General features: G+C 36.0%; 3 protein-coding genes and 2 pseudogenes across 5 annotated transcripts; 2 read left to right on the forward strand and 3 right to left on the reverse strand.

Annotated features, from left to right (window-relative positions):
• The window catches only part of LOC137724657 (uncharacterized), a 26,580-nt pseudogene extending 23,143 nt beyond the window's left edge, over positions 1-3,437 (reverse strand).
• Positions 3,438-3,821: 384 nt separating this feature from the next.
• On the reverse strand, positions 3,822-9,373 carry LOC137725766 (phosphatase IMPL1, chloroplastic). Of its 2 annotated transcripts, XR_015962442.1 has the most exons (11): positions 8,932-9,369; positions 8,369-8,436; positions 7,974-8,107; positions 7,481-7,569; positions 7,107-7,164; positions 6,918-6,970; positions 6,433-6,531; positions 6,167-6,280; positions 5,416-5,517; positions 4,808-5,006; positions 3,822-4,374 (listed from the first exon to the last, which is right to left on the reverse strand). XR_015962442.1 is itself a non-coding variant. In XM_088693994.1 (10 exons), exons 1-10 carry the CDS (start codon positions 9,235-9,237, stop codon positions 4,908-4,910), a joined length of 1,122 nt encoding a protein of 373 aa, XP_088550120.1. In that variant the 5' UTR covers positions 9,238-9,373; the 3' UTR covers positions 4,753-4,907. The 2 variants fall into 2 exon arrangements, 1 of the variants encoding a protein (XP_088550120.1); XM_088693994.1 differs by lacking the exon at positions 3,822-4,374 and having other exon boundaries at positions 4,753-5,006; positions 8,932-9,373.
• Positions 3,859-4,544, forward strand: LOC148696645 (protein PHLOEM PROTEIN 2-LIKE A2-like; annotated as a pseudogene).
• A 4,480-nt stretch (positions 9,374-13,853) lies between the features above and the next one.
• LOC137725752 (lecithin-cholesterol acyltransferase-like 4) lies at positions 13,854-18,046 on the reverse strand. The gene is made up of 11 exons (XM_068464530.2): positions 17,644-18,046; positions 16,991-17,082; positions 16,354-16,472; positions 16,097-16,232; positions 15,880-15,931; positions 15,595-15,695; positions 15,159-15,341; positions 14,811-14,968; positions 14,599-14,653; positions 14,448-14,501; positions 13,854-14,340 (listed from the first exon to the last, which is right to left on the reverse strand). Exons 1-11 carry the CDS (start codon positions 17,882-17,884, stop codon positions 13,957-13,959), a joined length of 1,575 nt encoding a protein of 524 aa, XP_068320631.2. The 5' UTR covers positions 17,885-18,046; the 3' UTR covers positions 13,854-13,956.
• A 1,908-nt stretch (positions 18,047-19,954) lies between these two features.
• Positions 19,955-21,797, forward strand: LOC137726562 (cytochrome c6, chloroplastic). Of its 2 annotated transcripts, none has more exons than XM_088693996.1 (6): positions 19,955-20,069; positions 20,144-20,292; positions 20,782-20,879; positions 20,961-20,992; positions 21,386-21,449; positions 21,548-21,797. In XM_088693996.1, the coding sequence occupies exons 1-6, from the start codon at positions 20,047-20,049 to the stop codon at positions 21,686-21,688; spliced, it is 507 nt and encodes a 168-aa protein (XP_088550122.1). In that variant the 5' UTR covers positions 19,955-20,046; the 3' UTR covers positions 21,689-21,797. The 2 variants fall into 2 exon arrangements, with proteins under 2 accessions (XP_088550122.1, XP_068321598.2); XM_068465497.2 differs by having other exon boundaries at positions 20,163-20,292.
• Positions 21,798-24,857: the final 3,060 nt, after the last annotated feature.

Below are 24,857 nucleotides of genomic sequence, written 5' to 3' on the forward strand. Positions count from 1 at the left end.
ATCACAAAATCAAACATTTATTCCACTAAGTTCAAGCAGAAAAGCATAGTATTCCTCAATCGTTCAATATAACCTGACAACATGTAATTCCTGGACTCAGGCTACATAACCAATCCCCATGAAAACATGATTCCTCTCTCATCCAACATATAAATCATTACGTCTCATCATGATATCACAATTCACAACATACATCATATTTAAGAACCGATGAAACACAAAACCATTCTCTAGCCACATTAATTAATTAATTTGATCAAAGTAATAACAATCATTCTCATATATTCTAAATTCATACCTTATGAAATCATAATCGAATCGTAGAAAATTCCGAACGAGTCACCCAGACGTTCAACATCTTTTCTAACTCAATTCACAAGATTCTCGAAACCATTGACACAAATATATAAAAAACTAAGGCTAGAGTGACACAGTTAGGCCAAGCCTACTTCTCCAAATAATGGGATTTCAGACCACTCTACAAAATCCAACAACCCCGAGTTCTGGACCACTCAACGAAACCAAACCAAATATGATCGCCTAAAAATGTACCATGTACAACTAGTCATCATCACCTCTAGAATGCGTATGGTCCCCCATCGCGGGTATACCAAGCAGGACCATAGGCATAAACTCATCGTGCAGGCAGTGATCACCCATCGCGAATATACCAAGCATGATCACTCCTGAATACATATGGTCCCCCCATCGCGGATATACCAAGCTAGACCATCCATGTACCATAACTACGTGGTGCAATCTCATCATCACACATTAAACATAATTATACGTATGCATGCCATCGATTCCACATATCAACCAGCATCAAGTCAGATGGAGCACAATATAAGGAATTCCCTTAATTAATATTTCTACTAAAAATCTAATAAAGTACCTAACTTATCTCTTGACTTCCATCTCCATCTCATGCTAGGTAGTAATGCCAAGTTCAAATAGGTATTCAGTTGGCAAGCATAACCAAATAATTATCAAACAATACTTAGATCCCATAGTTGTCATAACATTCATCATTATTATCATTCACATTATTAAAAAGATAATTAAACACATATATGTCCCAAACATCTTCAATGCACAAGCCAAATCCTAATTAATAAGCATAGGTCTATGGCTAAATATATAAAAATCATATTTCAATAGAAATTATAATTATAAGACCAATTCATATTCACAAATGATACTAATATAAGAAATTAAGATAATAATCATGTCTCATATATTCAAGTCGCTATCAAACCAATATAAGCCCACTACATTTTCACTAGTAATACCCTAAGGTCCGTAAACCATATCTACAATAGCATACTAAAATTTGGTGTCAATTCAATGGTAAGATCGTCAATTGTTAGAATATTCAAGCGGCGGACCTTATCGAAAATATACTCAACCAACAGCATTTCATAAATCAAATGTTACATACCGGAAAATTCGACTTTTTCCAAAAATTCTCAAATTTCACAAGAATTAAGATCTCAACAAGTAGAGTAAACTTTATACTTGTGGCCAAGGCCAATTTGGCCGGAAAACACCCCAAACTGGACACAAACCGCCGGAACCCTAAGGTGGGTGTTTCTCAATTCGACTTCCTCAGTGTCCCAACGCCCCTACAACATGTTGGGTCTTGTTCCTGGGTCCAAGAGGAGCTGACTAAGGGTGGTGGTGGGTGGTGAAACTCACTGGAATGGCGGAATCGCCGTCAAAGCTCCATGGGTCACCCACACGGTTTTTACATGGTTTTGGACCTAAAAACCCTCAACTTGGGGTGGAAATGGAAGATGGGAGATGGTGGAAGAGGTTGCAGGTGATGTATAGTTGAATTGTACCTGAAAGAATGGTGGAAGTGGCCAAAAACCACTCCAGGTTAGCGCGAGTAAATGGGTCCACGGGAATGGAGGGGAAAATATCCCTCTCTTTTTTTTCCCTCTTGGTCCTTCCTTTCTTCCTTAAGTGATTGGGCCAAAAACCAAGCCTTACATTGGTTCCCCTTCCCACCGGTGGGGGTTTTAAAGCAAAATAAAGTCTATAGTTTAGAAACACCACTTCAGATGTCTATAACTATACCGTTATAACCCGAACTCGCAAACGGCTTTCGCCTATGCGCTCGTGGCTTCGAGACGTATTCGAAAATGTTACTTGTGACCTTGAAAGGTCAACGAGTAAATAATAATTTTCCAAACTTCACTTTTCGTAACTAGTTTAATTGAAATTTAATTTCAAATAAATTAATATAAATTCTCGAAAAATAATATAAAATCTCAATAATACAAATACGTAGATTATAACAGTGAAATCTAGAAACGGGATTTCACATTCAATCTTAGACTTATGACTGCAAACACTTAGTACATTTGCGTCAAAAAATGTGAGATGGATAATATTTAAGTAATATTTGTATATCTTTTTTTTAATATTAATTTTTAATGATATTTAATGTAGAAATAAACTTTTTTATGTATTTAACAAATTCTTTTTATACATATCAAATACAAAAAGTTGGGAATCCAAAAACTTTAGCAAAAAATTCTTAGTCCAATCTAGTGCTTTCCCACATGGTCGAAATTCCAAATTCAAAGAAAAGGAATTCATGCTTGATATCATGCTTTCCCACATGGTCGAAATTCCAAAGTAAAAGAAAGAGAGTTCATGCCAATCTTGTCCTTTGGTGACTTGTGGAATTGACTAGTTTAGCCTTGACTTCCTATCTATATAAAGTTAAAACATGATTGAATAACTACATAAAGAGATGGGGACTAGGCGCTCTTGGCGTCAACACTCTTGCCCACCGCCCCCACCACCGCCACCCTCGCCCCCGCCACCACCCCCACCTCCGCCCCCGCCTCCCCCACCTGCACCAGAAGCTAAGCCGACTCCCTCTAACCCTCCGCCCCCGCCTCCCCCACCCCCACCCCCACCTCCACCCCCCGCCTGCACCAGAAGCTAAGCCGACTCCCTCTAACCCTCCGCCCACACCTAACCACCGCCCTGCACCAAAAGCCAAGCCGACTCCCTCTAACCCCTCGTCTGAACCAGAAGCGAAACCGACTCCCCCTAACCCTGCAGTCGAACCAAAAGCCAACTCCCCTTAACCCTGCAACCGAACCAAAAGCGAAGTCAACTCCCTCTAACCCCGCGACCAAACAAGAAGCAAAGCTGACTCCCCCTAACCTTGCAACCACACTAGAAGCAAAGTCAACTCCCCTTAACCCTGCGGCCGCACCAAAAGCAAAGTCGACTCCCTCTACCATCACGGTTGCAACAAAAGCAAAGCTAACTCCCCCTAACCCTGTGGCTTCACCAGAAGTAAAGCCAATTTCCCTTAACCCCGCGACCGCACCAGAAGCAAAGCCAACTCCCTCTAACCTCGCAGTCACAAGAGCACAGCAGGTGAAGCAGCTCCCATATAACCATAAAGCCATTGTAAAAGATTCACTCACCTATCAACAAGCCCTCCCCTAGAGAACTCCTTAAGGAGCTCCAAAAAGGAATTTTCTAAGACAAAACGAAAAAGGTGAAATTCCTGCATCCAACTTTCTGACAATTTTAAATTATTTTTCCTCTTTGTTTTCCAGTTACTGCGTGAAATTATTCTAATTCTTAGTAAAGGGTAGCTCCAAATGATCAAAACTTAAGCTGCAAGTCATCGAGAAATGATTTTTGCACGCTCATTTTCTCCCCTTGGACACACTTGTTTGTTTATAATGCCTTTGAATATTTGTATCAACCGAAGGGGAATCAAAGGACATAAATAAAACAGGGTGTGCAAAAGAAAAAAATGGGTGTGCGAAGATCATTGCCTTAAATATAGCAAAATATCAACTCTTAGTACAACTTGAAAATATGAACAAATTGTTATTGCAGAAATATTGGGTTGATAAAAATTCCAACAACTGTTTTACGGTGTATGCAAGAGATTTCTCGATCACTTGGAGCGGAGACAATCGTTACTGGCGCTGGAACACCGTAGAAGACGGGTATCAAAAACTTCAATCCGTATATCACAATTGGTTATTGATGTTGCTGAACTGTTAGATGTATGTAGGCTAGAAATGTACGGAAAGCTTGATACCGCATACCTGTCACCCGAAACTCTCTATGAAGTTGTATTTGTGGTCAAGCTGAATGCTAAAGAATATGGATGGGAAGAACCAGTCGAATTCACTCTCAAAATCCCTGCTGGTGACAAGCACACTCGTAATGTTGATCTGATGCAAAAGCAGAGAGGAAAATGGGTTGAGATCCCAGCCGGCGAACTTAGAGCATCGCCTGAGCAGTATGGCAACATGATTTTTTCGCTCCGTCAACTTGGTGGGCAGTGGAAGAAAGGGCTTGTTATCAAGGGTGCCGAAATTCGTCCTAAAACTATAAAGTAAGTTGCAGAGTACTTGGCAACTTTGCTTATGAGCAGAGAAATAACGTTCTAGTTATTATTATTATTATTTTTTTTAAGAAGCAAAATTAAAGGAATGCATATGTAAGAAATGATGGGAACAGAAAAATGAAAGGAAGATACAGTTTTAAATACAGCCCAAAATTCACATTTTTCTTTCTGCTTCAGTAGAGTAAATGCAGTGACTTCACAGAGGATCAATTCTTGACGAAAAAGATCGAACCATGAACATTATCAACGATTATTTCTGAATTAGATCAATTCAAAACTATTCCACTTGCCTAAAGCAACATAGGAAAATATGCTATGCTGTGATTAAAACCCTGAAGCAATATTCATATCAGTAAAGGAAGACATGCTGCGATGATTTATATTATGTGCGCTTGAAATGTGACTTACAGCGAACGTCACCAATGCAACAATGAGAGACCACCATCCTGTGGCAGATATGTTCTTGGCATGATTGGCAAAAACAAAGAAAAAAGAACTGAGAGGTGCATCAAATGTCTGTTGTGTAATCTTCGGGCTTGTACCACAATGAGAAATCAATTTCTTTGCTCTTCAACTTCTCTGTTGCAGGTGCAATCCTCTCTAAAAGCTGCATTTTACAAGAATTAATTTCTAGATTTTTTTTATTTAAAAGCACTAGTACATTTAAAATGATTACAATCTACGTCATCTTTTACAAGAAACTATAGTACTACTCAGAGCTCTGTTACAGACTTACAGTAAGCATCTGCTCTACTACTCACTCCCCCTGACCTACCCTAACCCAAAAATTGGAGAAAGGGAAAGGAAAGCTTGCCACTTCATTAGTAGAAACATACATCAAGTTAAGTAAACTGAATTAGCCCTTGACTCTTCGTTAATGGTTATATAACTAGTGAACAAGATTAGTGGTAGTAATGGAAAGGCAATGAAAAGTTAAGATCATGCATATGTAACCATGGTTTGATCTTAAAACTTGAGATTCTGTAATTAGATTCTGGATAAAGCAGAAGACTAACCTTGCCATGCAGCACACCATTGGATACCAAGACAGATCTATCAAATACAGAAAATTTTCCGCCATCCATGCACGTAACCTTTCCTCCAGCCTCTTCAACTATCTGCTCAAAATTGCAATACCAAATTCTATGAATAATTGAAATCACACATCTGGTCACCATGATTCTGCTGAAAGACAAGTGAACTATAATTTTCATGCATCAGTTTAAGCATCTTGTCACAAGATTGTCTGAAGCAGCACTTCCAAATACTTGCCATACAAACGTAAAGGATATGTCTAATGACAGAAAGTCTATTATTTGTATGTTCTTCCCGTATAAACTATTCATACTGGAACTGAACTGTCAATTGGTTTATTATTTTGTTACGTGCTTGATTTCCGATGGATACTTTGAGTTATCACAACTCTTTCCAAGTATTAAGTTCAACTAGAAAAATTAAAAAGAACTAACCCATGTGTAAGAAAGTATCAATTATTAGTTAGGCTCTCGTAACTAAGTAAAAACAAAAACATATTGAAAAGAAAAACCAGAACAATATATTATATAATGCAAATAAAAAATCAGACAGAATTGCTTTGGGGAAAAAAACTAAAATTGAGAGAGAATACAAAATTCTCTGCCGATGTATTATGTTTCAACAAAAACAAAACATGAAAGGTATTCAATTGAGTATTATAACAATAGACTTCCAAATATTATTATTACACAAATACCTAACACATGAGTTTGTGAGAAAACAAAATATTACCAAAACACCAGCTGCCATATCCCATGGCTTTAGTCGATATTCCCAGTAAGCTTCTACAATCCCAAGAGCTACATGGCACATGTCTACTGAAGCTGCACCGAGCCTTCTAACACCCTAACCATTACAATGTAGGGATAAAACCAAGAGGGAAAAAGAGTTAAAAGTCATAAACATGAAGTGAGAGATGGATATAGGAAGTTTATTAATCCTAAAGCTAAAGCTCAAATAAAAATTGCTTAGCACTAAAATAAAAAAAACGTTATTACCCTGCTGATGTCGGTGAACTCTTTAAATAACTCTATGTTGGTGATCCATACGTCATCATGTTCATAACCAAATCCAGTAACAAGAAGAGACCGTCCCACCTAAAATATGGAAGAGTATGAGCCTCAGTAAAATATAAAATGGTTTCTCCTTTACAGAGTATACGAAACACATGAGATTGCTCATATTTCTCTATTATACCTTTTCTAGTTTCTAACTTGCTACCTTTATGCCTAACACTCTGGTGGTTGTTGGAATTTCTGAAGAAAAGGGGGTAAAAATAATCACAGCCTAAGGTATGTTATGGTTTTGTACTTTTATTTATTGCATTCTAGTATGAAGGAATAGCAATAAGTGTTAATCAAGATACCACTGCAAATATTCTAGCATCCCATAAGATCAGACTTAGTCATCAATGGAAAGTAACATGATTCAGCATGGTTATAGATTTTAAAATTTTTTTTCTTCTAATAAAAGAAATACTAACCTCATCAGTTTGGCTCACGTGAATTTTTTGGCCATTACAAAATGCTCCCCCTCCTATCATAACACAGATTATCAATCGAAGCTCAACGTCAATAGTACACTTAGAAAATCAAATAAGCCTAAGGCAACTATTTAGACAGATAGAAAATCAAATAAGGCTAAGGCAACTATTTAGACAGAACTTTCGTACCAGCACTAGCAGAAAAAATGCGGGTATTCCAACACATAGGGCCCCCAACGAACTCAACCTGAAAATATAAACGGAAAATCAACATGTTAATTTTCCACTGTGTCAGTCATAGACATTATAGTATTAGATGATTTTTGGTCCACAACCTAACAGTTCAAGCTTTTGAAAATAATGGTAAACATGGCAACAGAGTAAGAGATCCTGAGCTCAAATCATTGCATAGCAACCTTGCTATGTAAGTTGATGACACTTTTGACTCTACTAATGAGGCCCACATGTGAAGGGGAGTACTGGAAAATCAAATAGACATCTTAACATATCATGGAATCATGCAAGCAACATGTCCAATAAAATCTACTATATGTGATCAGTACCACGGCAGCAGCAACAGGTTTTCCTCGAAATAAAACTCCAACAGAAACTGCAAAGCTAGGATAACCATGTGCGAAATTTGTTGTTCCATCTACAAAGATATCAGAGGTTAGATAAGACAAAACTAAGAATTGTCAGGTTACTCTTATAAAAGGTATCTGGATATAAAACGCTACCCCAGCACCACCCTAATAGCTCATTCCAATTTCATAACAGCCATCAGAAAGTTCATCTCTAAACATTCCTATATGTATGAGTATATGAACTTCCGGCTATATACAAAAACATATATTTACTAATTAAGTAATTTTGCTACTATTAGTTATGGAAAAAGTAAAAGTCAAAAGTATTGAGACAAGAATTATGAAGGCTGAAAATTTTACAGTAAATCATGTTCCGAAACACCAATTTCATGAAACCATATCATACTAGATGGAGTCTTGAAAAACCCAATATGCACAAGCACAGCTATACTGCACCTTAGAAGATACTAACCTAAAGGATCAATGCACCACATATAATCAGATGATGCATCCCCAGTTATTCCACCCTCCTCTCCAAGAATAAGGTGATCTTCAAAGTTCTTTCTCAGAACTGCTAAAATTGTGGCTTCACTCTTTTTATCTGTGCTGCAAATAGTCTTCATATCACATGAAAATTCATGCTAGGCTGTTATACTTTTTAAGAATGAGAATGGAACACACGATAAGTGAATATTCCTTCATGATTAGTGAACCTTGCTTGTAAAAGGTTCGACCTTTACATGTAAGTTTCAACCTCTACATGTAAAGAGTCAAACTTCTACGCCATTCTAGATAGTGTTATCACTACAAGTCAATTGAAGCATCAAAACATACACACTAATGAAAGCAGGTCGATTCAGTTCTTACTCAGTGACCAAGTCCGCTACTCCTTTATAGGTGATATTCCGAGGCTTATTAACAGCATTCATCACAACCTGAAAAGAGACGGAGATAACATAAGCTATAAGAAGTTCATGATGATTCAGTAATGGACAACACGGCAAGTGTTACACATAACGCGACGAATCAACCTACTTTCTAGCAGCAAAACTATATCATATTATATCACACCGGCAATGTTTTTATCCTCTAATACCTCTTTTTTGTGAAAATATTTTGACCATGTGTAGTTGCCAACTCCTATCAGGATGAAATTTAACAACTTTCATTCCCTAAACATATATTAAGCGGGAAAAAAAGGCGTTGCCAGAGTAAAATAACACACTCTCAGAGTAAGCAAAGGCATGACCAAAAGCCAACAATGCTTCCAAAATCAAATTACCATACTCAACAGGATTTAAAACAGACAAAATTCAAGCATTCCCCACAAGAATCAAAAGCAAATTCCACATGGATTCTTCTTCAAATTAAATTTTTTACGCAATGCCGGCACATTGAAAGAATTACAAAAACAGAGCTAAAGAGCAAACCTCAGCGCCAGTCTTAGCGGCCTTCTCAACCACTCCAACGAGCTGACCAATTGGAATTGGTCCGGTTGATTTGGCGCCAACTTTCACATACAGCTCGTGGTTTGGAATTCCAGACAACACGGCCTTTGTGCAGAGTTTTCTCGTCGGTTTGGCAATCGAAAGTCCAAATCTTTGAAACCCATATTGCAATTTTTGCTTTGGATTCAGAAAAAGTGAGTAACTTGGTCGATTGGGAGGTAAAATTGATCTGGGTATTTGAGAAATTCTGAGAGGAACGTTTGTGGAGAAAACCAGGGACCTGCCCATTTGAACTGTATGAAGATTAGGTGCTGTTATTCGTCAGTATTACTTTGCAGTGGGTGTCTGCCACGAAATTTGCTAAAGGTCAAGGGTACCGGTGATGAAGGGGGAAGCATCTTTTTGTGTTCCACACACTTTGGACACTTGTTCATCCCATTTTTCAACTTTTACCGTTTTCTTTCTTTTGCTGACATCGGTTTGTAACATTTATTTGAGCATACTTCAATTTTCACCATTAAATATAATAAAAACTAATAAAAACTAATAAAAATATTTTAAAAATTTTGAATTTTAACGATAAAGAAAAAATAAAGTGTAAAGTGAGTAGTATCATGATTGACTTTTTAGTGTAAAAATGTGATTTTTCGTTAAAGTGAACAGTACCGAAAATTTTTCATTAAAATTCTCATATAAATATAATCCAAATAAGTTAAAAGTGTCTTTGAAAGAGATGTTAAATTTTAAATAGAATGTCACGTAATTTGAAGATAGATAAAAATTCTATTCGATATATCAATTCTACGTGAATTGTCATAAAAATTGTGTGCTGCCAATTTTGGCATATAAAAAAAATCTTATGCCTTTCTTATATTTTAAACGTTTTGTCGTGTGAGTTCTAACAATGCAGCACCAATCATAAATTATCACCGACATTCTAGTTATGGAAGACCCTTATGTTAATGGTGGAAGGCTTAACTTTCAAAGTGCACAATCGACACCAAATGATATTGGTGATCAAATGAAGAACTGTAGCAAAAGATTTTCTACAGTTGTTGAAGATACGGTTATTCCGCTCACACCATACGCAGTAAACGATGACTTGAGTCATAATGGCTATGAATCAATAATAAGCCAATAAGATTTAATGATTTATTTAAAATAATATTAAAACAATTTAACATTAATTAAGAGAACCACTAGGAGCTCCCTTCCCTCCCTATATTTAAGAGCTCCTAGATGAATTCTTATATTAAAAGGTGGAAAGGAAGCATAATTGGAGTTGATTTTTTTTTTCTTCTGAAATCATCCCTAAATTCTAGTTAGGAGTTCATTCAGAGAACTCATTATAGATGCTCTAAATATAGTCAATTTTGCTTTTAGACATGAAGCGTTAAGTTAGGGAATTTGTTTGATGTTATGTATCACAAAAATTCTATATTATATGCTCCGGTATTATCACATACAACGGGTAATAAATGGTTAGATGATTGAATGTTGATACTAGAAAATCCTATATATCAATACCCAACTAGGAGCAAAGTATACCTAAGGATTTTATCTATTATATATAAACTATAAGATATTAAGCATATGTTTCTTGCAGTCCATCTAGAAGAGCAAATTTATAAGTGGCAAATAGTCTCCTAGAGTGCTTGTTTTAATCGCCACCATCTTCAAGACTTGACAGTTTGAACTTTGAAATGAAGCAGAGAAGCTTCTTCTTTGACCTAGCTAACTACCCAACAAAGGAGTTGGTCAATATGCCATGTGTCGGTAACTGATAGGTTTGCATGAGTTTTGGGGAAGAGATCTTATCCGGATCTCTCCCACTAAATTCTAGGGATCCGGAGATCCGAACTTTTGAAATTTGATCTAACGGCTACAAGTATTATAATTTTTAGAAAGGCTCCCTGTTTATAACCGTTCGATCAAATTTTAAGGATCCGGATCTCCAAATCTCTAGAATTTGGTGAGAGAGATCTGGATGGATATCTTCCCATTGTATAAGACTGAAGGAGTGATGGTATATTTTCCAAGACAGACTGCATACGTTGTGCTGAAACGGAGGTAACTACTGAACATCAGATAATCACGCGTTTAAGGCCCGCCAAGTTTGAAAAAATATCTGTAAGGACAAAACAGTTTTATATATACATAAAACCATATGTTGTAAGCTAATCATAATTAATCAAGAAAAGATTTTTCATTGAGCAGAGATAAACATTCTCTCAATACCCTAAATTCATATATTTTTCTCTTAAAATCTTTACCATGAGTCACTACAATCATCATCAGGCTCCGCCCACTTCATACCTTCCGCCACCGGCCGGTGCATATCAAGGGCATCTGCCGCCGTCGTACCCGCCGCCACCAGAAGTTCAGCAAGGATACAGCACTAGAACTCAAGGTGATCCGTATGTTGTTGTTGCACCACCAGTTAATTACCCTATGAAAAGTGATGGACCTCCAGCTGGATACCCCCAAGAGGCAGCTCCCTATCAGCAGCAGCAACAGCCACCAAAATCTCATCACCAACAGAGAGGTGGTGGATTTTGGGCAGGATGGTGATTAAACATTCTCTCTTAATCCTCCTAATTAATTAATTTCTCTGGCAACTAACTATTTCTTATGTGTATATCCTGCAGTTGTTCTGCCATGTTTTGCTGCTGCCTCTGCGACCTGTGCTGCTTGCCCTGCGCAGTAGTTTGATCTTAATTTCAGAAGATTATGAATTGTTTGTAACTATATATTTGATTTGTATCTGGTTCGTACGTGCACCGACCCGTCCCTCAATAATACTTCCTTAATTCTGTCGATGTTGATTCCGCAGTACATTCTCATATGTGCAAAGATTTGCAATAGTTAATTAACATGCAACAAATACATATGCCAATGTTTGCGAGATTTCGTATGTTGCATCGCAATATTATGTGGACTCGGCCACCACAAGTTTGGTGTCTGAGTTTGTGTCTAATTGCAATGTACCATCTCAAACTCTTGGTCTAAAATCTCAAATTTTTAGACTAGAAAATTTAGGTTTTAACCCAGAAAAAGTTTTTCTACTCCAACCCTTCTAACCTAAAATTTTGGCCTCAGATTATTAAAGAATGAATTTAGACTAATTTTTTTTCTTAAATTAACTTTTTAAAAATAAAAAAATTATGTAGACTATCCTAATTTAATTTTATGAACATTTTAACCTAAAAATATTTAGATTCTGACAAATACTGAAAAATCACTAACTGACAGCATGAAACTCATTAAACACTGTGAAAAAATATGAAACAAATGAAAGATTTTTTATTAATTACTTTAGCCTTTAGATTTAAATTTGGACCGTTAATTTTTTTTTTTTTTTTAACCATTGAATTTCATCAAATTAGATCTTAACTGTTGAATTCAATGTATTTATAAATATAGAACTAAATAAAATATACATATATGGTGGGCCAATCCTAGCTAAATTTGGTTTTCATTTGAGTTTTAGGTTTTATGCCACATTTTAGCATTGGGTTGGGTTGAGTTTTGAGGGGGAATGGAAGTAGAAATTTAAGTTTTAGCCCAGAGTTAGAGAATGTCTAAGTATCGTAAGGATGACACAATTGACAAAGTCAAGTGGCGCAGAAAATTACCAAAATAACACAAAGATGCTACAAAAAAAACAGCAACACTAATTCCATTAATTTTGTCACTTAGTATCATAGTCTAGTGGTCTTCTTCACTTGTAAGTGAGAGTTTTTAAATTCGATTATCGTCAAATGCGAGTTTAAAACACATTATTGCTAGTCCATAGTGGCTAAGCCCACCCCTTCCTTTTTAATGTTGATAATATTGTTGGTTAAAATTAAAAAAATAATAAAATAATAAAAAAAACCCTATTGCATAAGTTCACGTTTTATAGACAATATTAACATAAATAAATTGATATAATCACATGATAGTGAATGTTACTAGAATGTTTCTATATAGGATCCTTTGGACTCTTTGGGTTGGAGAAATTCATTTTTGCAACCACGCATGATCCCAGCAGCCTCACCCAACCAATTAATATTTGTCATCCAACCAATCAATATTTATCACGTGTTTAAATAAAAATAATAAATTTCTAAAAAAAACCTGAGACCGTACTATATCATCGTTTGGGCTTTTCTGGCTTCTGCTGCCATAGGCATTTTGGCCCTTTTTAGGCTCATATTATTTGACCCAAAAAAACCTAAGACCATACATAATATAAACCCTAATCGCTACGACATGGCTCCTCCTCCACCGGGCAGCCGCCATTTTTCTTTTGAAAGTGGTGAGTTTTCTGAAGCAGAACAAGGCGGTGCTCCTCCTCCAGGGCGGGTTTGAGAGGATTTTAAAGTAACTCGGATTTGAGAAGATTTTAAAAAATTTTAAAATTCTAGTATAGTCAATTAAAAGATTTTATAATCCATTCAAATCTAGGTATAGTCAATTTAAAGATTTTAGAATCCATTCAAATCTAGATGTAGTCAATTAAAAGATTTTAAAGTATTTTAAAATCTATCCAAATCTAAGTGTATTAAAAAAATTAAGATTTTGAGGATTTCAATAAGTTGTGGATTTTGTGAAATTTGGGAGTAAAAAATATATATAACCAAGAGTAAAAAGAATCCAACCCTACCCCCAAGGATTTCAAATCCTTCCACCACAATCCACCACAATTCATTCAAATTCTTTAAAATCCACATGAATTTTGTAGGAGTCTTTAATCCTCTTAAATCCTATCAAATCTATCACTTTTAAAATCCTTTAAAATCCTTTAAAATCCTTTAACATATTAGTTTGACTACACCCCCTAAAAGAATTAAAATCTCTCAAAATCCCAATTGAATACACCCCTTTAGTTTTTTGCCAACTTCATAGTATTTAAGGAGATGTTTAATATCTAATTAAAATTATTTTTTAGGATTAATTATAATTTAAGATCTTGTTTTATATACAAAGGCACCTGCAATATCCAATGCAGCTCTGTTCTTATATTCATGCATCGACTGAGACGCTTCGAGCATTCAGCTCCACATGTTGCTTTCCCTCGTTCCGAGGGTGAACAGTGAGAGTTGCGCGGGCCTCGGCTCGGGCGTCCGAAACCGATATGGAACTCACCACAGGCTTTGCATCGGCGTCCTGGCATTCGGAGATGATTTCCCACTCCTCTTTTACAGATGTTACTTCTCGACCTTTTTCTTTGTGCCTCTCCATTTCGAATGCAGTGGGTAGAATCACGTAGTCGTTTACGGGGTTGTAGTACGGGTCATGGTCCGCCTTCAACCAGTGCTTGAGTATCCGGAACACATGGTGCTCGCAGAGAATTCCTCGGTGATCGCCAGGGACTCCAACCCTTGCTACAGCATCGAGACCATCTGCCTGGAATTCACAAGGGAAGAATATGAACGTTGGCAACTCGTATTGACCGAAACAAATTTGAATGAGTGGAAGGCCGGTTAAGAGTATGGACAGGGGAGTCGACAAACCTTAGCTGATTCTACTGGAACTGTCCCATCACCATCGACGCATACATACTTAGGCTGATTCAATGCAAAAATGAGTTAGCCTTGTGATTGTAATCTCCTAGAAAAAATCGTACAACATATCGTGGTAGCACCTCCATTAAAAGATAATAACCTGGAAAAAACGTAGCTGTTGTAGATCTGTGACAGGGGTTTCCTCATTTCCATAGCTGCAGAGTAGTTGACTTGGATGTTAAATTAAGCCACGATGATAAAAGAAATTCGTATCTGGAAGCATTTTTAGTATGACTTGAAACTTTTATCCGAGAATTATCTAAAATAGCAGGCAAGCAGAAGAGAGATTTTAAAGATTTCATGGAGGATTACCAAACACTATGAGGTGTCTCAAGATTCATCCCATATATATTGTAGAATTTAACTTGAGGAGGAAGTTTCGCCCGAGATATAATGTTGCGTGTTTCATTAGCCCATTTCAAGATTTCCATATTAAATGGTAGGGGAATATCTTCACCGTTATAATTGACCTGAAATTATGAAAACATGCAGTGTAAGTTTAAGATGTTACTATTACTTTCTCAAGAGAATAATAAAAATAATATCTAGGAGAGGAGACCAAGCAACCTCATCTCATAGGAGAGAAGAGACCATGCAAGCAAACTTTTTAACTTTAAATTACATTTTAAAAGAGCACCAAATACATATGGTGGCGCTTACCGTATTATTTGCAAGAGCTTCCGTAAAAATCTGTACGCTCTCTACCAGGGGGTAAGATTCTAGCAGAATTTGAGATTTCTCATCACCATCTGGCCTACCTCTCCACATTTCCAGAAGCGGAGGATGTTCCCATTGAAAATCAAGACAAGCCATCAATTCATATACTGATGGGCACTCAATAAGCTGGAACATTGCAACAAACCTCAGTAAGAAAAAAATGGATGCAAAGGAAAAAATAAATGTCTGTGAAATGCTTTACCATCAAATACTTCTACCATCTTATGTTATTTTTTGTTTTAATTTAAAAATATTCTCTCTTCTAACATATAACTTTCTTCACCCCGTAAAAAGATGACATTTTTGTTCCAAATTCCAAAAATGGGGTGTGTGAGCTTAAGGTCTAGAATGTTAATTGCCCATAGAAATGGACTCATACCAGTTGGTGCATGCTCCATTTTGATATAAAAAAATTATGTTCCCACCCGTCAACAAATGACATTCCATTTAAAAAAGTAGATGTGATGTATCCAGGCGCACCTGCACAACAATGAAAAGTCACAAATTAGCTTTTGTTTAATTTTTCACCTTAATAGTTAAACCTTTACAAAGGAATCTGGGAGCAGCATATAACTGAGATTATACAAACTATTAGAGGTTGACTTCAAACTAAACTTCAGTTTACATTTTGTTATACAAATGATAAGTGTACATGATCAATTACCCTGGAATGGTGCAGCAATTGCAATCCACTTGTTCACATATTTCTCAAAAACCTGTGAAACAAATGGCATCAAATTATAGGATATAATTCGCAACACACAAATTAGACCATATTGTTAAGCTGTATTTGATTCAATAAATTGGAAAGGGGTTGACCTGAGCAAAATAAGAAAAATACAAGAATAATTATTACTCAAAAAGCGGGGTAGACGCCATACATCACTATGCAAGCACATGAAACATTTCACTAGAAGGCCCCCCATAGAATGAGTTATGATGGTTATCTTTTTCCCTCCAGAAGCATTATACACTGCCTCTAGTTTTGCAGCTAAGCGATCCAATGTCTCCTGCAACCTAAACAAAAACAAAGCATAACCATATTGAAAACCTTGACCACAGTGATTACCTAAACAAAGCATAACCTTCACAAATAAAGCTTTTAGACTTCTAAGTGGCATTCAAATAAACCAGATACCTGTTGCTTTGGCGGAAATCATAACCAAACCCAAAAAGTGTCGTTCCCTCTTGGAAACCCCACTTGGTCAATTCAACAATCATGTCATGGAAATAATATACACACTCCTGTCCAATGACCTGCATGAGACAAACCGTCAATAGAACTTTATCATTGGTTCAATCACTTCCTGAAAACTACTCAAGAATCAATGAGATAAGAGTTCCAAAAATAAGAAATATAAGCATTAAATACTGTACCAAATTCTGATAAGTTTCAATTATTATTATAACTATTCACTAAAACCACACTACTATATCAGTTTGGCATGATCCGAATCATCTACTTATGAAATAAGTAGCCAAAGAAAGAGCTTCCACAATTGCTAGAAAGCAAAGAAATCTCAGACTCAGTGGATGGTTATTGGAAGGTTCTAAACTCTAGTTGGGAAGAAAAGGAGTTTCATTTGGTGTAGCAAATTAACAAGGAAAGGAGCAAAAAAATTTGGAGTTAAAATGATGAACAGTACAGCTGACCAATAAATGAGGAAGCGAGAAGAAACAAGGAAACCTCAAAAGAAATCTATAATAAAAATCATGCATAAAAAAAATTAAAAAAAAAATCGAAGTTGGCTTCTTTAAGTAGTTATGCTTCATACCATGTCAGGGTCCAAGGCGTCGATTGCCTCAAGTCCACATCTACCTTCAGGAACCACTATCCTTGTGTTTGGATCCATAGACTCAGTTTTACCTGTTCTACAAACAGATAATTATTTCTATTGTTCCATAGAAACTCATGCGTAACTATATAAAATGCATTCATATCATTCCAATCGAAAACCGACTTTCCTATATGCACGTGAGGGACTGCAAGCATGCTTACTACATGACTATATGACCAATGCATTCATATCATTCGAGCTAGAGCTGATGTGTATTTGTGCCCTGCCGTAAACCATTGCGGGAAGGGCGCATTGCGACACACATAAATCGAATTGACATTCCTTAAAAGTTAACCAACAGATTGCCGGAGCTGGCCTTCAAATTTCACTTTTGCGACCTTTTTATGTATTTGTAAATCGAAAAGAAACAATATTTCTACCTTAAATATTTAACCACTATACACAATTCAGCTTCAGAAACTAAATTGAACTATGTGACAACTCATATACATGATCAATAACAGGAAACTTCATCATTTAATTACAAATAGCAGATTTTTCGGTCTCCTAATTCTACAATTTCCTCAGCAACCAAACACAAAGCCACCAAATTTTCTTCCCAGAAATTTCAAAATTTTCAATGATTTTACCTGTTGAAGGATCGAAACGAGACCAAAGCTTGGTCCGGAACGTGTGGTCGGCACCGAGGATTCGAACCCAAACGCGCTCCTCCGCACCACTCTCTTCATCGACGGCGTTCAAGACCGAACCGGCGATGCCCGGAACTAGCAGAACCGGGTCGAGATTGGGGTCCACGTAAGGCTGGGGCTTCTTGATCAGCTTTAACCAGAGCTCCACCGACTTCAGAATATCCTCCAAAAGCATCGCCATTTTCCCCCAATCAAAGTGCTAAATTTCGAATTTCAATTTGTTCAGAGGTCGAATTTTTCAATTGGAGCCTGAAATTTGATGAAACTTGGGAAATTTAGGGCTCCTGAGGCGCGAAGCTAAAGGGAACAGCAAAAGCGTTAGGACGGTACGCAATTCCGCGATAAGTACGGAAGACGATGACAAGATAAAAAGATATGGAACTCGCAAAACGACAACGTGGCAAAATTACTTTAACACCTTCTATTTACGCTCACACGAGTCACGACGACGTATAAAGTTGGATAAGCTTTTCATTAATTTGTGTACTGACAACTCTTTAAACCTATAAAAGCTGGCATTGACAACACTAGTAACCTATCTATGACATCACTTGTAATAAAATTATTAAATTTTGTTATTTTAGATTAAAATTACTAATCAACCTTGTAGAAAAGAAGTTAGTCATACAAATACGCATGTGTTTTGAAGTTACTAAGAGCAATTCCATCGGGGAAATGATAGGCCAGCACCGGACAAAAAAATAGCCCGACATCTAGGCTATCCACTCCAGCCCAGCATTTTGACCGGCACCCAGCCCAAGCCAGGTAAGAGATCGGCCTAAAATCGACAGACCCACATGCCGGGCCATCTGACGTCAACCGGGCCATCAACCTCCCACACGATCAATGCGTCGCAGAGAGATCTTGGTGCAGAGCTCCTCAAGGCTGAAGTTGATTCCGGGTTCTTGGTGCAGAGCTCCTCGGGGCTGAGGTTGATTATGGGGCAGAGGGAGATTCTGGGTTCCAGGTGCAAAGCTTTTCCAAATCTGAATGGGGAGGTTGATTCCGGGTTCTTGGTGCAAAGCTCCTCGGGGCTGAGGTTGATTTCGGGTTCTTGGTGTAGAGCTCCTCCAAATCCGAAAGGGGAGAGAGAGGGAGAGAGAAATGCAGGGAGGTTGCAGACTTACCTTTTTTAAAATAAAATTATTATTTTTATTATTTTATAATAAAAATAATAATATTTTAATAAAATTGATTAGGTTATTTTTTGTTAGGGGTGGAGATGCATTTGGTATATTACTGTTCATTGGGGTCTATCACTGTTCACTAAGTGGATTAAATAAGCTGGGTGCTGGCGCATTTTTCTAGAATAAGAACTGCTCTAAGGATCAGTCTAATAACGTAGATAACATTTGAATTCTCGATATAGATGTCACATAATTGGTTCTAATCCTTCAGAGATTACAAGTGCAATAGGAGCATCCGTCACAAAAGGATGATCCTAAGATGATCATCTCATGGTCATTGAGTGTTCATATGTGGATGAGGTGGACATACCGATTAGTAAAAGTTGACAGGATTCAGGGTTTAGTCTGTATGTATTTTGAAAATAATTTCACTTCTTATACACTTCTACTTGTGAGTTCTTGTCCCAATAAAATACTTAAATCTACTCTTCTCAACTATATGAAAAAATTTCAAAAAGAAAAATGCTGGGGACTACAGTTTGACACCTTAAAGTATTATAAAATATTATGTCAAAATATAAGATTTAATTTTTTGGTTTTTATAATAATAATTAAAAAAAAGACTATTAATACTCTTTATTTTAATCCACAAAAGAATAGTGACGCAACGGTATGACAATAACATTCATAATAAGAATATTGAGACATTAATTTTTTTTTTTTTTTTTTTTTTTGTACATTGATATTTTTACACTAAAAGAATGAGAAGTTCGATTAAGTCACATAATGGGCAGCCTAATTTTGTATCGAATTCATTATCTACGAGATTTGAACCTAAGATCTCTCCTTTCTAAGTAAATAAAAATATCACTAGACCATAATATTAAGTGGCAAGACATTAATTTTTATTTCCAAGAAATTTATCATATTGGCGGTAACCATTTTCCTATAGAATGTAGCGTATAGCTTTAAATTTTTAATATGAATTCCAACAAATAAAAAAGATAAAAATTCATCAAACTTAGAAAAATTCTAATAGGAAAAGAGGGGGAAAAAAGTAAGCATATATATATATATATATATATATATATATATATATATATATATATATTTGTGGTATTTTGCATTTGTGGCTGCAAGTTGCAACTACACTTTCAACTTTGTCATCCACTAGAGCGAGAAATGCAGCTTACATCTCTGGTGTCTAATAGCCCTAATGGTACCTTTTGCCTCCCAAGGGTAATCTCTCTCTCTCTCTCTCTCTCTCTCTCTCTCGAATTGGCAGATGAAAATTCTGAATTTTGAGAAAGTAGAGTGTGTTCTTATATACAGGGTGCAGTGAAGCAAGGAGGAGGACACAACCCAATTCCTCAAAAGCAAGAAGAATGGAAGTTTCTCAAGAGCTTGGCTCCTCCTTTAATGGCTGCTGTTCTGACTTTATCTCCACTCTCAATCACCCCTGGTAAGTACCAAGTAGTGGTGACCACAGACCACCAAACAGTACTTATCACTTGTTGTAGGTTTTATCCCTCCAATTAATCATATATACTTTAATAACTCCTGCATTTCCCTCAAATTTCCAAGATGCCATGTTTTTTCCAGTGCAGTAATGTTTTGGTCTTGGATAAGGTAGTAGTTGGTCTCAGATAATATAGCAGTACATGGTTAATCATTTGAAATAATGTAAAGTTGTGTGCTTACTTAATGATAGTTGTGTTAGAGAGGGATTCGAACGCAATACCTGTTACAGGTAAAATGATAGAGATCGAAACGAGTAAATCTTGTGAATATGGTTTCATAGTTTTACTTTTGTTTTTTAGGGTTTAGGAGTGCTGCCATTGGGAGCCTTGATTGTAATTAGTGTAGATTGCCTTTGTTGGACTCGTAGAGGCTTTTTTATGGTTTAAAATAAAATACTCTATCGAATTTTGTTGTTGTTGTTGTTGTGCAGTCTCGCATGCGCAAGCCATTGATGTTCAAAGAGGAGCTGCATTGTTTCGTAGAACTTGCATTGGATGTCATGATGCAGGTGGAAACATAATACAACCAGTGAGCCACCATTCACCAACAAATCTTGTATATAGTTATCGCTCAAAATCTTTGTTATTTCTTACTGTGTCTTCTTTCCAGGGTGCAACACTCTTTACTAAAGACCTACAGAGGTAAGGCGGCACAACCTCCGTCAATTGTTTAGTTAGATGCATGCATTTCAACAAGATTTAATTAGCTTCTGAAAAATGAAGATGAATAAGGCAATACTGATACGGCTTTCAAAACCCCTTGAGTCACTGATTTGTATTCTCTGCAATCGACACTGGAGAATATTGTATGTTGATGTTGTTTCAAGGCATTTATGCGCAATTTGATCCAGCCCTGTCATCTTGATTAAGGAAATAAAAAAACAAAGAAAGGCCATGTTTTACGTTATCACCTTTCATAACTTGGACCTGTTTCAGAGTTTGAACCAATTGATATTGATCAAGTGCAATAATATGATATCATTTTCATCGTTCTTAAATTAATTAATTGATAATTTGAGCATGTTTCTTCTCTAGAAACGGAGTTGATACAGAAGAGGAGATATACCGTGTTACTTACTTTGGAAAGGGAAGAATGCCGGCAAGTTTTTCTAAATCTAATTTGAAAACTTTGCCTCCTAACCGTCATATGTTTGCACCTAACTTAAGATGGTGTATGTATCTTCTGTGAATTTGCAGGGTTTTGGTGAGAAATGCGCGCCAAGGGGCCAGTGCACTTTTGGAGCCCGTTTGCAGGATGAAGAGATAAAGATTTTGGCTGAGTTTGTTAAGTTACAGGCTGATCAAAACTGGCCGAACATTTTAATTGAAGACAAATGAGTTTCTGAATTCAATTAATGCCGACTCAAGTTTTTGGTAAAGTGCTTCTTTGTGTAGTTGCATATATTCAATCAGTACTAATTCAGGGCATGAAATCTTTGTTGGTTTATCCTTTATGCCATGTTCACTACATATAATTTAGAGTATTTTCATATACTATTAGACTCTTGATTTCAATCTGAATGCTTTATGCCAACTATTAAAAAATGAACACCAGTAGACATAATCCGAAGTTTGACAGAATTCAAGTTAATGCTGATCTATTTGTAGTGAAGAATCGATGAGAAACAAGGCCCTTGCAAGTTCTGTAATGGAATTTCAACGGATATCTAGCGCGAGCACTGTTTTGATTCAGTCTTCTTACAACCTGTTAATTCTATGGAGATATTGATTTTTCGAGCTCAATCGATCGCTAAATAATAATATGATGTGTCATACTAGGAAATAAAGCATGTATGTTGTCAAGGCATAAGGATCATATTTTGGAACCTCTGCTTCCAAATTGGACCATGGAAAATGTTGGAAGAGTAGCTTCTGCTTTGCTACTGCAGCGAATAATCTGCACTCAAACACATTTCACCTTTTGTTTATTGGTATTCTTGCTAGTTTTAACTTGATCAATCTGTGCTGCAACATCTTCCATTGAAGTAGAAGATGACTTAATTTTGGGCACTAGCTCATGGAAAATGACTTCCTCACACCCTTGGAGTACTACGCTGGCGGTATCAAATCCAACTCACGTCCCTGACTTGGGATGTCATGTTTACATTATTGAAATCAATTACGCATTATCATGTGGGTTGGTCCAAGGGTAATACTAGAAATTTCTGTTGGATTGGTTATGATACAATTTTGTGGGAAAGGAAAGGGCAAATGATTGGGGTGGGCTAAATGTCAAATGCAAATAGAGGGCTTGAATGGGTTGGGTTTTGTCTTTTTAGTCATATGCGCTTGGTTTGAGTGGTGGAGGATGATCCAACCCAAGTTATCTTTTGTGCCCCAATTATGCAAGATCGAAAAAGTCCCAAGCCTGTAAGACATTGAAATACATAGCAAGGACAATGATAATCACGTTTTACTGAAAATAATATAAACACGCATCATTTTTATTTTCCGACACACTTTTCTTTGCTTCTAGATATCGGTTTAAGTAAATTAACCAAAACAATGAGCAAGATTTAATAAGGGTATGTGGGAGAAAAAAAGGATGTGTGTGGTTATCATTTGTCGTTTATCACTCTTGATTCATACCCTTAGTGTTACATCTCACACATCAAGTGATAAGTAGACAAAGAGATTAGAGATGTGTTGTAATTAAGTTGTTCTCTTGTAAGAGATGAGGACTTCAATGGAATACATATATTGTCACAACATCATTTCGTATTAATAATACAATGATATGTGTAAGTTTCTCTTCACATGACGTTGTATCATTACTAGAAATATTAAAGTAATGGTCTATTCTTTCATATAAATTATACTCGTAAAAGATACTAACCTAAAATTAACTTGTGAAAGAAAAAAAGGGATTTCCCACTAAAAATGTTGAGAAATGCTAATTCTACAAGAAGGAAAACCCCAAAACGAAAATAGATAAATAAATGTGAAAAGGAGGAAGCTAATTGAAATTTTTGGGTATATATCTGGTGTAATCTATATATAAAGCCAATGAAAAAGGTGAATAGTGATTTTGGTGTCATCAAGCTTCAACAAAAATACTTGGACAAAATTGCCCCCAAGACAAAAAACTTCACATCCCAAAATAATGCATCAAATAAGGCAGGAATATTTTCGTCATTTTAACAACGCTTTTTTTAATAATTAATTTTTTTTGTTTTTTTTGTTTTTTGTTTTTAATTAGTACCTCACAGAGGCTAGCAATAATGTGATTCAATTTCTCTATTTTTAAACACGTTCAAAACATCTTAAGAAACATGTAATGTTGGTTATAAAAAAAGTCATTCGCACGCGGATAATAATGTGATTAAATTAATTGTCAAATGATTGTTTTTTTTTTTTTTTTTTTTAACAAACGATATTATCTACACTAAGGGGAAGGGGTGGGGTTAGCCTCACAATGGACTAGCAATAATATGATTCAATCAGTTGTTTATTAAATATTATTTTCTCTATTTTAAACACGTTCAAAACATCTTAAGAGGCATGTAATGCTGGTTATAAAAAAAGTCTTTCGCACACGGATAATAATGTAATTAAATTAGTTATCAAATGATTGTTTTTTATTTCTTAACAAACGATATTATCTAACTAAGGGAGACGGGATGGGTTTAGCCTCACAATGGGCTAGCAATAATGTGATTTAATCAGTTTTTTATTAAATATTATTTTCTCTTTTTTTAAACATGTTCAAAACATCTTAAGAAGTGTGTAATGCTGGTTATAAAAAAAAGTTTTTTGCACGCGGATAATAATGTGATTAAATTACATTAAATTAGTTGTCAAATGATTTTTTTTTTTTTTTTTTAACAAATGATATTATCTACGCTAAGGGAGAGGGGGTGGGCTTAACCTCACAATAGGTTAACAATAATGTGATTCAATCAGTTGTTTATTAAATATTATTTTCTATATTTTTAAACACGTTCAAAACATATTAAGAGACGTGTAATGCCGGTTATAAAAAAGGTCTTTCGCACACGGATAATAATGTGATTAAATTAGTTATCAAATGATTTTTTTTTTTTTTAACAAACGATATTATCTACACTACGGGAATGGGGTGGGTTTAGCCTCACAATGAGCTAGCAATAATGTGATTCAATCAATTGTTTATTAAATATTATTTTCTCTATTCTTAATGTAAATTCTATAGAGATCGATTTTATTATGTGAATTCAGCTGCTTTAATTGGTTTATGAGGGGTATCTTCTAGCATGATCTAAGACTATTCATTTACTTCAAATATTTGACTTTCCTTTTGTCAATTTACGCATATAAATACATTTAAAACGTGTAAATTGCGCGTAACACGACATGATTAAAAAATACCTTCTACACACGCGTGAAGGCTAGTGAATGAGAATACGGGATGTGCCTAACTAAGTTGAAAAGTTTGCAGCAGCATACATATGATTTTGATAAGAATCCGCGCGTGCATGAAGGCTAGTGAACGAGAATACGGGATGTGCCTAACTAAGTTGAAAAGTTT

Source organism: Pyrus communis, chromosome 5, assembly GCF_041283825.1.
Source record: "Pyrus communis isolate YQ-2024b chromosome 5, ASM4128382v1, whole genome shotgun sequence".
NCBI classification, from domain to species: domain Eukaryota; kingdom Viridiplantae; phylum Streptophyta; class Magnoliopsida; order Rosales; family Rosaceae; genus Pyrus; species Pyrus communis.

Coding starts and splice junctions, on each gene's coding strand:
- LOC137725766 (XM_088693994.1), bottom strand. CDS start 9,237: ATGGGCAGGTCCCTGGTTTTCTCCACAAACGTTCCTCTCAGAATTTCT. Junction 5,518..6,166: donor ATATGGCAGCTGGTGTTTTG/GTAATATTTTGT, acceptor AATTTTGAGCAG/ATAGTTGAAGAGGCTGGAGG. Junction 5,007..5,415: donor ATGGTGTGCTGCATGGCAAG/GTTAGTCTTCTG, acceptor TGTAAAATGCAG/CTTTTAGAGAGGATTGCACC.
- LOC137725752 (XM_068464530.2), bottom strand. CDS start 17,884: ATGGCGATGCTTTTGGAGGATATTCTGAAGTCGGTGGAGCTCTGGTTA. Junction 15,342..15,594: donor AATGGAGCATGCACCAACTG/GTATGAGTCCAT, acceptor GCAATGTTCCAG/CTTATTGAGTGCCCATCAGT. Junction 14,654..14,810: donor GAGACACCTCATAGTGTTTG/GTAATCCTCCAT, acceptor ACTACTCTGCAG/CTATGGAAATGAGGAAACCC.
- LOC137726562 (XM_068465497.2), top strand. CDS start 20,013: ATGCAGCTTACATCTCTGGTGTCTAATAGCCCTAATGGTACCTTTTGC. Junction 20,070..20,162: donor GTACCTTTTGCCTCCCAAGG/GTAATCTCTCTC, acceptor TCTTATATACAG/GGTGCAGTGAAGCAAGGAGG. Junction 21,450..21,547: donor TTGGAAAGGGAAGAATGCCG/GCAAGTTTTTCT, acceptor GTGAATTTGCAG/GGTTTTGGTGAGAAATGCGC.